This window comes from Beta vulgaris, chromosome 6, assembly GCF_026745355.1.
Source record: "Beta vulgaris subsp. vulgaris cultivar EL10 chromosome 6, EL10.2, whole genome shotgun sequence".
Lineage (NCBI taxonomy): Eukaryota > Viridiplantae > Streptophyta > Magnoliopsida > Caryophyllales > Amaranthaceae > Beta > Beta vulgaris.
Genome location: NC_079207.1, coordinates 18,372,690 through 18,387,665, shown reverse-complemented (window position 1 = coordinate 18,387,665; position 14,976 = coordinate 18,372,690). Strand labels below are relative to the sequence as shown.

Here is a 14,976-nt window from a genome sequence, read left to right as displayed (position 1 = left end):
TTGTACAACATCAAAAAGAACATCGCATATTACAATTATTAATTAGAACAAATATAAAAAAACACGTATACATGTCAAAAGAACATCCTTCTTCTTAAACACAAATAACTTGAAATAATGATAACAATAACAACGACATTAATAGTAATTACCAATATTAATAATTAATAAGTATAACAAGGACAATAATGATATCTTTTTGAACAAATGTACAAGTAAATAGTTATATTAATAGTAATAGTAATCGTATAATAATAATATCAATGATAATATTAATAATAACAACAATATCAATAATAATAAGTTTGTAAATATAAGTATGATATGAACTTATCTAATGTGAAATAAGTAAAAATAAAGTGAACTGAATGATATGATTATGGCTGGTGGGCCAAATAAAACATGAAATTGAGAAACCCAAAACTCAAAAGGTCAGCCCACGCCCGAACTCGCCCTCTTTATCCTCTCCAATTTGCCGAAACTTCCATTCCATTTCCAGCAAACCACTGCAACTCTCTGTTACTTCCAACTTCAACACTCATAGTACTTCTTCCATCATCGGTACTCCATTTCTCTCTCTCTCCTTTGACTGAAAACCTACTACATTTTTGTAATTTTCAATTTCCGCTGCTTTATTATATACTGTTCAACTTTTGCAGTTTTTCGGTGCCTAATTTCACTGTATAAAAAGTTCGAAAATTGCACAGCCTTTTATTTTATTTATTTTCTGTTAATTAATGTACTTGTAATTTCTCACTTTTTTTTGTTCTAAAGATTAATTCTTTGAGATTTTAGTATTATCACCCCTCAATAAAAGAAATATATAATATTGTCTGAAAAATCTACCTTTTTTCCGGTTATAAGACCCTAGAGGAGGTTTTTGCTCCTTAGAATGGGGCCTGTTACGTTAGCCATTGGTGGCACAAAGAACTCTTCAATGGAACAGTCAGGTATTTTCTTTTTCTTCCAATTTAGCTGGTGTTGTAATTTATAAGCTATTGTTTCTTTATCAAAATACTTTCTCTGCATATAGTTTTAGAAGGAAATAATGTTGTGGGTCATAAAGAGAGAAACACTATTATTTTATATTGGAGTTGAATTGAATGTATTTGTGACGAAAAGTTAGTAGTCCCATTCCAAAAGTAGAAACAAAAGAAAGGGGTTAACTTATAACTAATAAGAGACGTCCAAAGAGAATACGGGTAAACTAATAAAGATAGGAGGGAGTATAATATAAAATAAAATATGTAAGTTGATATTAGGGCATTTTGCAGATATGTCGGGGCCAAAAGTGCAGAAAGTATCGATGGGAAGTAAAATGTGTTTTGCATCTGCCAGCATGGGAGAAGAAAAGCCCTTTGATTTCATTCAAACGTTAGTAGGTATGCCCTTAGACTCTAATTTTATCTGCTTTAATTATTTTCCCGCTAGAAAACGTAAATGAATATTAATTTTTCTTTGTTTGGTTTGATGGAAAACTATTACGCTAATAAGGGGAAAATGGAGAGGTTGGTAATGAGAGAGTAGAGGAAAATGTTTAGAAAAGGATGGGGGAACTCTTTTACACCTTAGTGTTCCTTTTTAAATCCTTTGTTTAACCAAACAGTGGAAAATGGGTAAAATCATTTACCTTGAGAACGTTTTCCTCCTAAACAAATGGCACCTTGGAGTCATTCGTCTCTCATATTTTTGTAGTGTTGAGTAATATAGATACTAATTTAGGATGTCATAACTGATGCTCTTGCTTGTGATATATTGATATATTGCTTAAATAAGGTTGCTGTATTACACCATTCTGCATCTACTCTGATTCCCTTGTTCTTGTAGATGGTATTATTGCAGGAGGTACTGCTGGTGTCGTTGTGGAGACTGTTTTATACCCAATTGATACTATAAAGACACGATTACAGGCAGGTCGAGTTTAGCATGACTTTTTTTATTTTGAGTCTTCTTTGTTAATCTTTGTGGTGTTGCAGGCTCATTAAAAGAAGCAGTCTTTATCATTTTGCAATTGTCACTTTCCTTTTTAGTTCCATTTTATTAAAAGTTTTTTTAGAGGTCCTACAGGTTTTTTTGCCACCGTAAATCTGAAGCAAAGGCCTTGATTTTATGATAGGCAGCACGTGGTGGAGGAAAGATTGTTTTGAAGGGTCTTTACTCTGGATTGGCTGGAAATCTTGCAGGAGTCCTTCCGTATGTATCTTCTTACGTTTGACCAACTTAACATCAACTATGAACAGCTGCTGCTTTATATGTTCTAATCGATAGCAGTTTGGGTAGAGTTCTTCGTTTTACAAAAAATAAACAAATATGTTACATGCTAAAAGAAACAACATATATACTACCTGCTTTTGAAGTGATAACTAGTCCACATGCTCACTCAACTTCAGAAAGTGATATCATGCAATACGTATGAGTTATGACTATCTTAGGTGACATAAATCATACATATGTCTCAAATTATGATTTAGCTTTCCTGATTTATTTTTTTCATAAGAGCTTGATCTCCTTTCAATCGTGCCAGGGTAATACACTATCACAATTCAGTACATTGTGGTCATGATTTCATTCTTAACTTGTATCCTATTTCTCTATAGTCATCATGTATGCTCTTAAGTGATTCAAGGTCCTTCTGTCATTGCAGAGCATCTGCTGCGTTTCTGGGTGTGTATGAACCAACGAAGCAAAAGTTGTTGAGGTTGCTTCCTGAGAACCTTAGTGCAGTTGCACATTTGGTATGAGATCAAACTGTTTTTATCCCTACTTTTTTGTCCATTAAAATCGTTTTTTTTGCTTTTCATTCGTTTTACTTTGTTTTTTATGGTATTGGAGTAAAATTACAGTGTGGAGTGTGGATCCATAGTTACATCTTAACTCTTAGCTGCACTGATTAGCCCAGGCTGAACCTGTTTGTGTATTAGTGGGGCCATTTATCTGTATGGCTGTATCAGAAATATGGAGCTATACCATTGGCAACTTGTCTTTTCTTCTGGTAGTAAAATGAGCACGAAGTGTAAAATATTTCTATGTTTTCAAATCTTAAGTTCTAAATCATGGTCAAAGTGTCAGAGTCAGACTGTCAGCTGCTATGTTCAAGGTCTCATTCTGTCTTTAGCTGAATTTTTGCTCTCTTTTTGTGACTACTATGTGCATGATGCCCCTGCTTCCTGCTCAAGTTTATTGCAATGGTGTTAATCCTGAGAAAAGGAACATGAGTAGTAGGTAGTTTCGAGCTGGTGGGGGCTTTCATGCAGAAGAAGAGATAATGAGGAGAAGTAAGAAGAAGGAACAAAAATGGTCATGTTTATATGCTTGTGGGAACTAATAACAATAGGAGATTAAGGATTTGGCTCACACCCTTTCCCTTTTGGAAAAGGAAGCAGTAAAGACTGGAAAGTCCAAATGCAGCCTTATATTTGCTAGTCAAAAGTTTATGAAGTAATCAAGCAAGTCAAAAGTTTATGAAGTGATCAAGCAAGTCAAAGATTCTTTAGAAAGGAAGTAAGAAAAACAGTTATTATATAAATTGCAAGGGTCTCCGAAAACTCTAATCCCTTGTTTTGTTCGGGAGAGGCCAGTGGAGGCATGTAAACAATGTAGTTGAGGTTTTTAGGAAGAGTGATATGATTATAGTAGTGACCAATGAAGATTATATGTAGCCAAGATCGATAAGGGATTTTAGAGTTCGAGGTAAGTCCAGTTCGAGTTCAACTCAGGTTAAATTTAATCAAACCAAGCCGAGCCAAGTAATGAACGATTTTCCTATCAGGGTTGAACTACACTAGGGATTCATCAAGTCATGTCCTTTTTGCAACAATATTTGATATTTAACATGGTCTATTCAAGATGAAATATTGGGTTTTTTTTTTTTTAATGTTGTAGATGATATCATATTGGTTGATGAGACGCGATTAATGTCAAGTTGGAGTTACGGAGACAAAGTTAGAATCCCAAAAATTTAGACTAGGTAAGCATAAAACCTAGTACACAGAGTACCAATGTAGATTGATAGAGAAACCAAAGAAAGATCTAGTGACGTTAGCTATAACCCTAAGTCCCTAAGTGAGTGTTTTGAACTACAATTCTACAGGATGAAGACCAACATTGTTATATGAACTTTAAAATATGGGATGGGGTGTTGGGCCTTTGGGGAGGTCTGCAATAAGATGGGTGTAATAGAGATGCATATGTCAATAAACAAAGATGTGTTCGAACACATGATTATGAGATGGACGTTGTGGTGAAGATATTAGAAGGTTTGGACATGTGCAACGTATACCAAAAGATGCACTGTGAAATAGGAGTTGGAATTATGGCATCATAGAAGAAGTTGATGGAGGCCAAAAATGGTTTAGTTGGAGGTTGTTGAAAATGATATGAAGAAATTGTGTTTGAAGGAGCATATAGCATTAGATAGAAGTAAATGGAGGATGATGATCTTTGTGCATGGCCACAAACGATAATTACTTGGTTCATGCAGCCTACTTTATCTTTTAGGATTAAGGCTTTGACATTGTTGTTTTTGTGGGGTGGTTAGTGGAGGCTCCTTGTCCCAAACATCTCCTTAAGTTCTGCATCAGAGCTAGTTGATACTTGATAGCGATAATCTTAACATGTGTCATAATTCTTAGTTTTCACCATCGAAAACGAGGCCAATTAGGTTGGAATGAGGTTCTCTGGTTGAGGAAAAGAGTAAATGTATGCCCGAGCGCTATACATTTCACCCAAGGTTGTAAATATATAACAGGGGAAATCTATCACTAGCTAGTGTTAAGAGTTGGGTGCTTACCAGCTCAACGTAATTTTTTTAAAATTTTAATATATTTATGTAATCTTTGTGTCCTACCGAAGAGAAAACTGACATGTCTGAGTTGTAAGCTGAGGAAGCACTCTATTATCATTAGGCTCTAGTGCAGGTTTTCTTGCCCCGTTGGTATTGTATCATTGTATGTTTACCCGGATTTCCCCCCCCCCCTCGTCTAATTATCTATGCCCTTTTTGTCAAATTTTGTGCAGACTGCAGGTGCTGCTGGGGGTGTTGCTGCTTCTCTAATTCGTGTACCTACTGAAGTAATTAAACTTCTTTATTCTGAAAGTATTATGTTCTGAATTGCTGTTTTAGGCTATATTTAATGTTAATGTGTTTCAGGTTGTTAAGCAGAGGATGCAAACAGGGCAGTTTACTTCAGCTCCTGATGCTGTACGTCTAATTGTTTCAAAGGAGGGATTCAAAGGTCTTTATGCGGTAATTAATTTTTCTTTCCCTTTCCTTGGATGCATCAGTCTTATTTGCCCCTAAATTTAAATCTGGCATGCTTATGAGCACATCGCAGGGATACAGATCATTTTTGCTACGAGATTTACCCTTCGATGCTATACAGTTCTGCCTATATGAACAGATTCGGCTCGGTTACAAGCTTGCAGTGAGTTTTCTTGTATTTGCTTAGTAACATATTGTTATTGCATATCATTAGGCCCACAAGTGCACAGTATCATGTTATTTTCATAAAGCTAAGCTGATCTTTCTATGAAATAAATGAATAACAATTAACACTACAACTTTAATCCAACTGTAATCAACAACGAACGTTCTTCGTGCAGATAGAAGATGAAAGAAATAAAAAATATGTGAATGCGTTAAAAAGGCCTCCCTTTGTCACTCGCATGATAAAATTAGCTTATAACTGAATTAATATTGTCAACAGAAAGCTGAAGCATAAAGGAAATATTGAGATGTCATTTGCTTGATGATTAAGTAAATAAGGAAAAATTGTCCATCGTGATTCACTTCAATGTGTTTTACATTGTAATTGATCTCTGATTCGTCGAAATCTGGAAAGGGATCATATTGCACTATCCAATTGGTTTATTGCTTGACGTGTACTTCTGTTTTCTTCATTTTGTAAAAAATAAGTTTTATACCATTATTCAATTAGTCAAGGCTGCGCCAAAAGTATTATAGCTTGTTCATATTACAAACTTGTGGAACTAAATACATATAAATCGTTTGTATTGCAAGAAATTGTCTATGGGGGCATATATTAGTGGAATATTTTGTTGTCCTATCACCATTGTAGCAAGAATTTAGCCATGAATTTTGTTACATGCTTATGCTCCTTTTTAACTGGGGAAGGGGGAAGGGGGAAGGGGAGCATATATTTTACTTGACGTATAATACACATGTAGCTGATTAACTATTTAAGACCAATGCAATGTCGAATATTCTGTCAAAGATGATCTTGGATTTCTGATTTTCAGGCCAAAAGAGAACTGAATGATCCGGAGAATGCCGTCATTGGCGCTTTTGCTGGTAATGAACTTTTACTCTCTGCTTGCATATCAAGTCATATCATGGCGCATATAACTTTGTTCTTTCATTCATGTGTATTTTTATGCTAATGAGAGATGTAGAAAGTATGGTTCCCAGCTGTTTGTGGTAATGTGGACAGACAAATCATTGTAGATAATTCTTGTGTGCTGTTTGAATCTTAGAGCTTTAAGTTTAAAACTGAAGTGGTAATTTGTGAATGTTCTCGACTTTAAAGAGCTGTTTGCATTTATGACTTGTTCAGAGACACGCAAGAAAAATGATTTTTTGTATTGCTTCTCTAGCTTTTTCAAATGACTGTTCAGACAAACCTGTATATGAAATGAGCATTAAGATGTTGAGCTCTCTAAACATAGGATAATTCCTTGAACATCAGTTCAATGGTCTCAGCTGGCTGTTGCAGTTACTGACTAGACTATGCAAATTCTTGGTTAATTGAACTTAGTCATTTGACTTGTCTAATTTTTGGTTCAAATTCTTGGTTAATTGATTCCTGAAACGGATGTTCTAAATTCTTATGAGATCTATAATGGAAGTTACAGAAGGGGTCAACTTATTCTTCATAAACAAGGATTGCAAATTTTGGGATTACAAGCAAGCATAACATGTCAAATCTTACTGATATGATAATAACTTTAACGGAGTTTAAGGAATGATACAGTACCAGATGCAAAAATGTTAGGATCTCGATGAATTTAGCAGGAAATAGTACTTTAATTGACAAGGCCAGGGTGTGAAACCAAATTAGGGGAGAACCTAAGATATGATTGTCCTATGGCAATGTGTCAAATTCCCCCTAAACTTATGGAGTTATGGCAATTGTGCAAGTTGTCCCCTTATTCTTTACATGGAGTAAATTGGCCGCAAGACTAATCGAGAGGTAGAATCTCATGTAATGTGTTTCTTCCCATGAGAAATTACAATACCCTACTTACACTATTCTTTGATATATAGCAACTTGGTTGACCAAATTCTCCCCTATCCTAACGAACTTATTTAGTAAGTTTTCCAGAAGCCCTTCAGTCATCATAACTAATTGACCCTTCTGTAGTGCCTTCATGCCTTTCCTCCCACGTCTGGCATATGTCAGCAATATGGGTGGCCCCAGCTTGATTTCTTGCAAACTAGTGACAGGTTGGTTATCCGATGTAAAGGCATGGAAAATTACCGAACTTATTAATGTATTTAATTCTCCTTGTTCAACTTACTGAAACCCTAACAGGAGATATTTTGGTGGTCACCTTGAGTTAGCTTTTTGTAACAGCAGAAGCAAAAGTCTATGCTATTTCATGTGCATGCCCTCCTGTATGATCTGTTACTGACGTGTTGAAGAACTCCTTTTTGTGATGCATTTTGTGCTATCTTCATATTATTTATCCTAATCTAGTTCTCTGTTTACAGGTGCGTTAACTGGTGCTATTACTACCCCTCTTGATGTAATTAAGACTAGGCTAATGATCCAGGTATCTTCAATTTGTCCTGTAATCTAATTCCTCAATTTTTGCATTTCATGTGACTTCTCTGATTCCTCAAATTTTGTATTCACATATCTTTGCTTGTTGCATGTGCTCTTATGGCGCCTTGTTAACGTCTTATTTTATTTCCATAGGGATCTGGAAACCAGTACAAAGGCATTGTAGATTGTGTCCAGACTATTGTTAGGGAAGAGGGAGCCCCTGCCCTTTTAAAGGTAAGAGTATCGAAAGTCATTTTCCTGGATTAATAACGATTTCATGCTTGTATCACACTGCTTATTATAGTAATCGTTTTCAATTGACATCATCTATATTAATTCTCATAGTTTTCGGAAGAAAATGTAGATATGGATCTGTAAGGAGGTGTAGAAAAAAGGAAAAACAAAAGGAAGAGAAGAATTATGTGCTAAGATAATAAATAAAGCTATCTAAATTCGACATTAGGATGCTGCAGAATATTTGAATATTTGACTAGAGATAATGTACGCATTGTTTTGGTTAGATGTTTCAATTTCCAGACATCATATAATGCTTACAGATTTGCTAGTGGAGTTGGTTTTATGAGAAGGAAAACTGAGACTTAGGGTAGAAAGAACCTTGTTGCTGACAAATTATTATGTCATATATTCACATTAAATAACTAAAAGCAATACTTATATCAATACAGGTGGTACTAAAACTGCTAGTCCGCTACTAATAAAACTGAAACACAGCCAAAAGTTTCTTGAAGGAGGTTTATAATAAATAGTGATAATAATATCTATACTAATAGAAGTATACAACAAAGAGTAAAACTATATATCATATTCATAGTCAATAGACTTGTGCTCACGCCATTTTGCACAATGAAATAAACGCTACTTCCCTGTTTCGGGTAAATTCCCTCCCCTCTTGGTGACATTGTAAATCAATAATCCCGTTACAAATTAAGGAATTGGACCTTAAAAAATAAAGTAGAAAGCTTTAGCTAAGGCTGATGAAATATAGCTAACTAGTAACATGTAAAAATTAACAAATTTAACTTGCACTAAGGTCAGAGTTGTATATTAGCGTTCGAAAAATTATGTTCTTGTACCTTCTTTCGTTATCTATGGCTTTGTATAGTGTGATACAACAGACTGCAATTGAGCAGCTTATACGGTTTACGGTTCTAAATGTGCAGGGGATTGGACCTAGAGTTTTGTGGATCGGAATTGGTGGCTCTATATTCTTTGGTGTACTTGAAAGCACAAAGCGGTTTCTTTCAGAGTCACGAGAAAAGCGTATTGAATCATCAGAGAAAAAACAAGCTTGATGTTATTTCCTTGAGGTGGAACATGATATGTTAGCATTTTGAGTTAACCATTAATTTGCTTAAACCCTTGAGTTAGTCAGCTAATAATAATAACATGCTTTTATGATAAAGTTGTATATTTGTTGTAAATTTTCATTAGGCACATTCCAAACTCCTATTATGAGTCAAACAAGGGATCAACTTTTGTAGAAGATTCAAATAGCTCCAATTGATCTAAATTTGATTTCTCCTGTATGAGTATAGAAAAAAAGAAAAATGAGAAGTCCAATTTTACCAATGATGTGAAATTTCATAATGTGCTTCTATATAACAATCTTCTAGGAGGTATTTTTCGAAATATATCCTTAATTGCATATTCACAATATGAAATGCTATCCATTGATAGATTCTTTTTTGGGGGAGAGGGGGGATGGGGAGGGTTGTTCGTTTCGAGCTCGAATTTAGATATACCCCTAATCCTTGTTTGTTCATAATTTGGTAATTGGATAAATTAGGACATCAAAATCGTAGACAGAAATTGGAGTGTGGGTTCTCGACACTTCAAAGTTTGTTCAATTACCCATTGAAAAAATACCAATTTTCAACAAGGTTGACTAATTAATCTCACAAATTGTCTCATGATGATCCTCTAGACATGAGCCAAGTGCAAAATAATCCACTTTTTCTAAGTATAAAAATTATGTCTCCAATACCACGGGAAGGTGAGCTAACTAGTACACTTTATAACCAACTACAACCCATAATAATCAAGATTAGTTGGTTCTCTCAATAACCTGAACACCAGAAAACAAAAAAATTCCCTATAAATAGCCATCAAAACTAGAAGCTGTCTTACCATCACAGAAGCATCAATTACTAGGACATAAGTAATTAAGTATATCTCATTTCTCACTATGGCAAAGCTTGTTACTGTCTTATCGGTACTTTTAGCGCTCTTTCAAATGAGCTTTGCAGCCCGACATCTTTTACAAGCACTTCCTCCCATCCAACCGTTGCCAAACCCAAGCATCCCTCCGATGCCAGCACTCCCAACCATGCCGAAAACAGGGTTTCCCCCACTACCAAACCCCAGCATCCCACCGATGCCAACAATGTTGAACCCAACACAAGCAGCACTACCACCATTGCCATCTAACTCCTTGCCCGCATTGCCAACTGCAACCAACCTGCCCCCACAGCCAGCAACATTGCTGCCACTTCCAACTGTCAGTCCTCTGCCAGCAATGCCTGCTGCACCAGTTCTACCAAAGCCCACAACTTTGGGGCCACTTCCTGCTGCCCCTCTGCCAAAGGCCACATTACCACCATTTCCATCCATGCCTTCTGCACCTAATACGGCATCACCACCTTTACCGGCTATGCCTACCACTCCGACCACTATGGGGCCATCTCCATCCCAGTAATCAAGAGCCCTTATATTTTTCCTGACGCAATACATGGATTCAGCTATTTTTTTTGAGTTTGCAATAGTACCTTTTGCTATGATCTGATATCAGACTTTTCTCAGCCTGGGTAGAATCTCTATTGTTTTATACGTGCCTTGGGGCCCTTTTTTTTAGTCCAAATATGAATCAATAAAGAGTATATTTATCTTATTCTGAAGCACTGCATCATGACTACTTAGTACTTACTAGTGTACATTTAAAATGACCACAGTAATAGCATTGTGAAACCAACAATTCATTTGATCTAGGAACTTCAACATTCTTTATTGAGTTTTCAATGACTATTGATCATTCATGTGCCAGGATGGCTTAATGGGTCATGTCATAAAGTAAATGGTTTTCTGTTATCTAACTTCTGGTTATATATATCATATCAATTTCAATAGAACGTATATTTATGCAATATAATCTCGAAAAAATTGTTGGCAAATTTTCATAAATATATTGTTCGCCAAATATTTCTGTCGTAAGACATATAAATTCCTTTTGGTTCACTGTCATTGTTTCCAAATGATAATTATTCTGACGTACATCTTTGAAACTTATGAGGTTTTTCGAGATTTACTCGAATATAATGCGTCGTTGATTATCAACTTTGCCCCATTTGGAGATATAATGCAGGCTTTCCCAGAGCCTTCAATCAGCTTGGTTGTCCCAAAAATTGTGTTGACATTTGCTTGGAATATTGTAAGTTAAGAAAAATGCTCTTCATTTTTCAATATAGCGTGTGTTGTCCCACTATTGAGAAGACATCGTTCTTTAGTTCCAACTTATAGTAAAATTCATATTTTCATAACTAATAAATATTATGATCAGTATAAGAAAATGCATATTTTATTAATAATGAAATAGTGAAAACATTCCCCTAAAAGAATTAGGAAATAGATTAAATTGAACATTGAGGCAATTAAACAAACTGAGTATATTTATGCATTGTTATTTTCTCCAAAGATAAAGTTGTTTTCAGTTTCAACATAATCCACTAAAAAAATTAGAAACATCAAAGCTGGACATGGATGTATTAGCCCCATTAACAAAGTTTGTTTCAACATATTTCCTTTGTTCTTTATTGCAACTTGATATAGGTCTACCAAGAGGTGGCAAACGAGTCATACGGGAACGAGTCGGGTTATAATCGGGCCAACTTTGTGTACGGGTTAAGTTCGGGCACGAGTTTATATCGGGTCCATGAGGTTTCGGGTCATGTCGGGTCGGGTTAGATCGGGTTTACAATCTCGCAAATAAATAAAACACATATAAGACTAATGAGAGTAACTTAATTAATTAATGAACAGTGGCTAAATCATATATTAGTATTTCATGATATATTTTCCTTAAATTTGTTTAAAAAGTAACTAATATGACAACTTTTCGGGTCGGGTTCGGGTTGTGGTCATCATTATCGGGTGAATTTTGGGTCGAGTAGGTTCGGGTGGATTCGGGTTTGTGTCATATTCGGGTCTATTTTTAGTTCGGGTCGGGTTATTTCGGGTTTCGAATATGTTTCGGGTCGTTTCTTTCAGGTGGAAAATGGGTTTCAGGTCGGGTCAACGGGTACAGTCTATTTTGCCGGCTATAGGTCTACCAAGTGTTTGGTAGTACGACATGTGCGACCCCAATGTCCAGTCAGGCCACATCTTTGGCAAGTGTCTTGTCATTTGTAGGATGTTTGCCTTTGATTTTCAGATGATTGTCCCCAAGTTTTTATCAGAATTTAAAAATTGTTATTTCTTGGTAAAAATCGGCATCTCCCACATCCACGCCCTCGGCTACGATAATTACCACGTCTCTCCCACAATCATTGTAATTACCATGTCCACTCTTATGAATGGCATTTGCTTATGGTGGATTAAAATTTTCTATTGCAATTATTTCATTGATGGTTGAAGACCTCGTAGATCTTATATTATGATTTTTTAACAAATGATCATTATTTTGTTGAAGCACAAGTAGAACTTTAGCTCATATTACTTTTTGAATTCTTTGAGCCTGTATTATTGTGCCAATATCATATCATTGGTGTGGAAAGTGGAGTACATTTTATCTAGCATTTGCTCTTCCGCAATGGATGATCGCAATATCTCAACAATGACACAATTATTAACAATGTTGAATTATAATCACCTATTGTTTTAAAATACTGTAACACCATATTGGTCTAATCAAAATGTGTTATGGGGAGGAGCACATTTTGAGATGCCCATATCTTCCATTTAGGTTATCCCATAGTTCTTTAGGATCCTTCACAAGTAGATACTCAGTTTTTAAACTGTCATAAGTGATGCATGAAAAGGATTAAGGCTTTTGCCTTTTCTTGTTCAGTTATTATTTGAATTGTTGTGGTTGATATAGTTGCATCCAGTGGCGGATCCAGGATTTTGAGATAGGGGTAGAGTAATATCATGATTATATCTGACTCCCCAAAAAGATTCACATTTTTACTGGGCTCCCCTCTAGAACAAAAAATGTCCTGAAATATTACTATCTTGTTTTCTCCTCATAATTTTGAAATATCTTCACACACAACAAAAATACACAAAATTCACTAATCATCGACTCATTTACTATTTTCTTACACGTATTATAATTGAACATTTTAATACTAAAAAATCAACCTAACAACAACTCATAAATTCACAACATCACAAGTCATCTATTATTATACAAATATTCACACTTCACATTAGAGATTCACTATAAAATCAAAAATCTATAATTCTCAATCCCTAATTAATAAAAAATTATAAATCCCTAACTACTGCGACGGGGTGAAGGACTATACTACAGTGGAGGTGGGTCGGGCTTTATTAGGCAACCTTGGTATAAAACAATGGTGTATTAGTTTAAAAAAAAACTCTAAATATTTGTTAGGTATTGTGAATTCCGCCGATAAAGGAGAGGGGGGAGTGACATACAAACACTAGAAGGAAAAAAAACGAAGCAGTGGGATTCATCTTCCGAGATTCAACTAAAGAAACAAATAAAAAGAAGACTGATGTGCCTGTACTTATGGGAAGTGAGGTCCAGAAAAATGAAGACAACAACAATAAAAAAAAAGAATTGAACTTGGTTGAGTTTTTGGTTTGGTTGACGTAAAATTATCTTGGTTGGTGGTGGATTATAATGATGGACCATCTTTAACATCCCAGGTTTTCAGTTGCCATAATGACATTGTTATAGTTTTCTTCAACAGGATTTTTATCAAGATTGAGAAACCAGTTTGCAACCAACAAAGCGGTCACTAAGGCCGTTTGCGACCGTTAAAAGCGGTAGCTAAATTTTTTTCGACTACTTTGGTAGTAGCCAAACTGATATTTTTTCAAGATATTTTAGGGGTAGCATTTGCTATCACTTGTTACCAAGTGGCTCCGCCACCGGTTGCATCCCCTTTTTGGATTGTAACACCTTTGATTGTATGTTCCAATTCAAATTCATGTGGGAGTCCACCGTCCATATATTCTAAATCTTTTACGGAGATAGATATAGTATATTAAATTGTCTTTTCACTAGATTTTCCTTTTTTACTAAGAACATGTAAATATTTGAAATTAGTAAATGATGATAAATCATATATATTATCTCTCCCTGATTTATATCATTATAATTATACATAAACAATACAAAAAAAAAAATAAGAAAATAGCGTACAACATTTATGAAGCCAAATAAATATGAAAAAAAAATGGAAAACTAAAACGATTGAGCAAATTTTTTTCCTAAATTGCACTTTAAGACACACAAAAAATGATATTCATATGTATCTTTCGTCATTCTTCTGGGGAGAAGAATTTTTTTTGTCTCTTGTGTATTAGGAGATACTTCCTCCGTTTCAAAATAGTTGCACCGTTTCCTTTTTCACGTTTGTCAAGACGCTTTTGTGAACGTTTTTTTGGCAAATAAAGAGTATATTTATACCAAAAAAACATGTGCATCAACAGCATTGCACATGAAGCAGACAATCCATAGCATACAACAGGAGAATTACAGCATCAGCTTACTCCTTTCTATATCCTTACATCTAGTAGCAACTGTAAATAAAATGTCTCTAAAGACTACATTTACATCTTTACAGTTCCCTTTGAAGATTTGACTATTCCTATGCCTCCAAATCGCATACACACATTCAGTAAATAGCATCAAAGTTAGTTTCCCCTTTTTTTCTTCCTAGCTTGAGAACACATTCTTGAAATCACCTCCTGGTGACTCCCTCTTGAATCTGCAATATTCATCAGCCTGCAGATTTGACTCCTTATTCCAGCAGCATAAGCACAAGAAAAAAATAGATGCTGTATAGTTTCATCTTCATTCTTGCATAAGCTACATTTAATATCACAGTTGACCCCCCATTTCCTTACTCTATCCACTGTAGGAAGTCTTTTATGTAGCATCATCCACAGAATAAATTTACTTCTAGGAGTGGCATGATTGTTGCAA

General features: G+C 35.2%; 2 protein-coding genes across 2 annotated transcripts; one reads left to right on the top strand and one right to left on the bottom strand.

Annotated features, from left to right (window-relative positions):
- Positions 1–400: 400 nt before the first annotated feature.
- LOC104896065 (S-adenosylmethionine carrier 1, chloroplastic/mitochondrial) lies at positions 401–9,374 on the top strand. The gene is made up of 13 exons (XM_010682754.4): positions 401–561; positions 865–950; positions 1,275–1,382; positions 1,828–1,914; positions 2,121–2,193; positions 2,645–2,735; positions 5,017–5,070; positions 5,150–5,245; positions 5,334–5,423; positions 6,259–6,310; positions 7,730–7,791; positions 7,938–8,018; positions 8,966–9,374. The coding sequence occupies exons 2-13, from the start codon at positions 893–895 to the stop codon at positions 9,095–9,097; spliced, it is 984 nt and encodes a 327-aa protein (XP_010681056.1). The 5' UTR covers positions 401–561; positions 865–892; the 3' UTR covers positions 9,098–9,374.
- Positions 9,375–10,034: 660 nt separating this feature from the next.
- On the bottom strand, positions 10,035–10,535 carry LOC104896214 (uncharacterized). The gene has a single exon (XM_010682931.2). The coding sequence runs from the start codon at positions 10,533–10,535 to the stop codon at positions 10,035–10,037; it is 501 nt and encodes a 166-aa protein (XP_010681233.2).
- Positions 10,536–14,976: the final 4,441 nt, after the last annotated feature.

What these genes read in the sequence shown, in the direction of transcription:
- LOC104896065 (XM_010682754.4), top strand. Translation starts at nt 893, where the DNA reads ATGGGGCCTGTTACGTTAGCCATTGGTGGCACAAAGAACTCTTCAATG. An exon ending in TTAGTGCAGTTGCACATTTG is followed by an intron (nt 2,736 to 5,016) that starts GTATGAGATCAA and finishes AATTTTGTGCAG; the next exon opens with ACTGCAGGTGCTGCTGGGGG. An exon ending in TAATTCGTGTACCTACTGAA is followed by an intron (nt 5,071 to 5,149) that starts GTAATTAAACTT and finishes AATGTGTTTCAG; the next exon opens with GTTGTTAAGCAGAGGATGCA.
- LOC104896214 (XM_010682931.2), bottom strand. Translation starts at nt 10,535, where the DNA reads ATGTATTGCGTCAGGAAAAATATAAGGGCTCTTGATTACTGGGATGGA.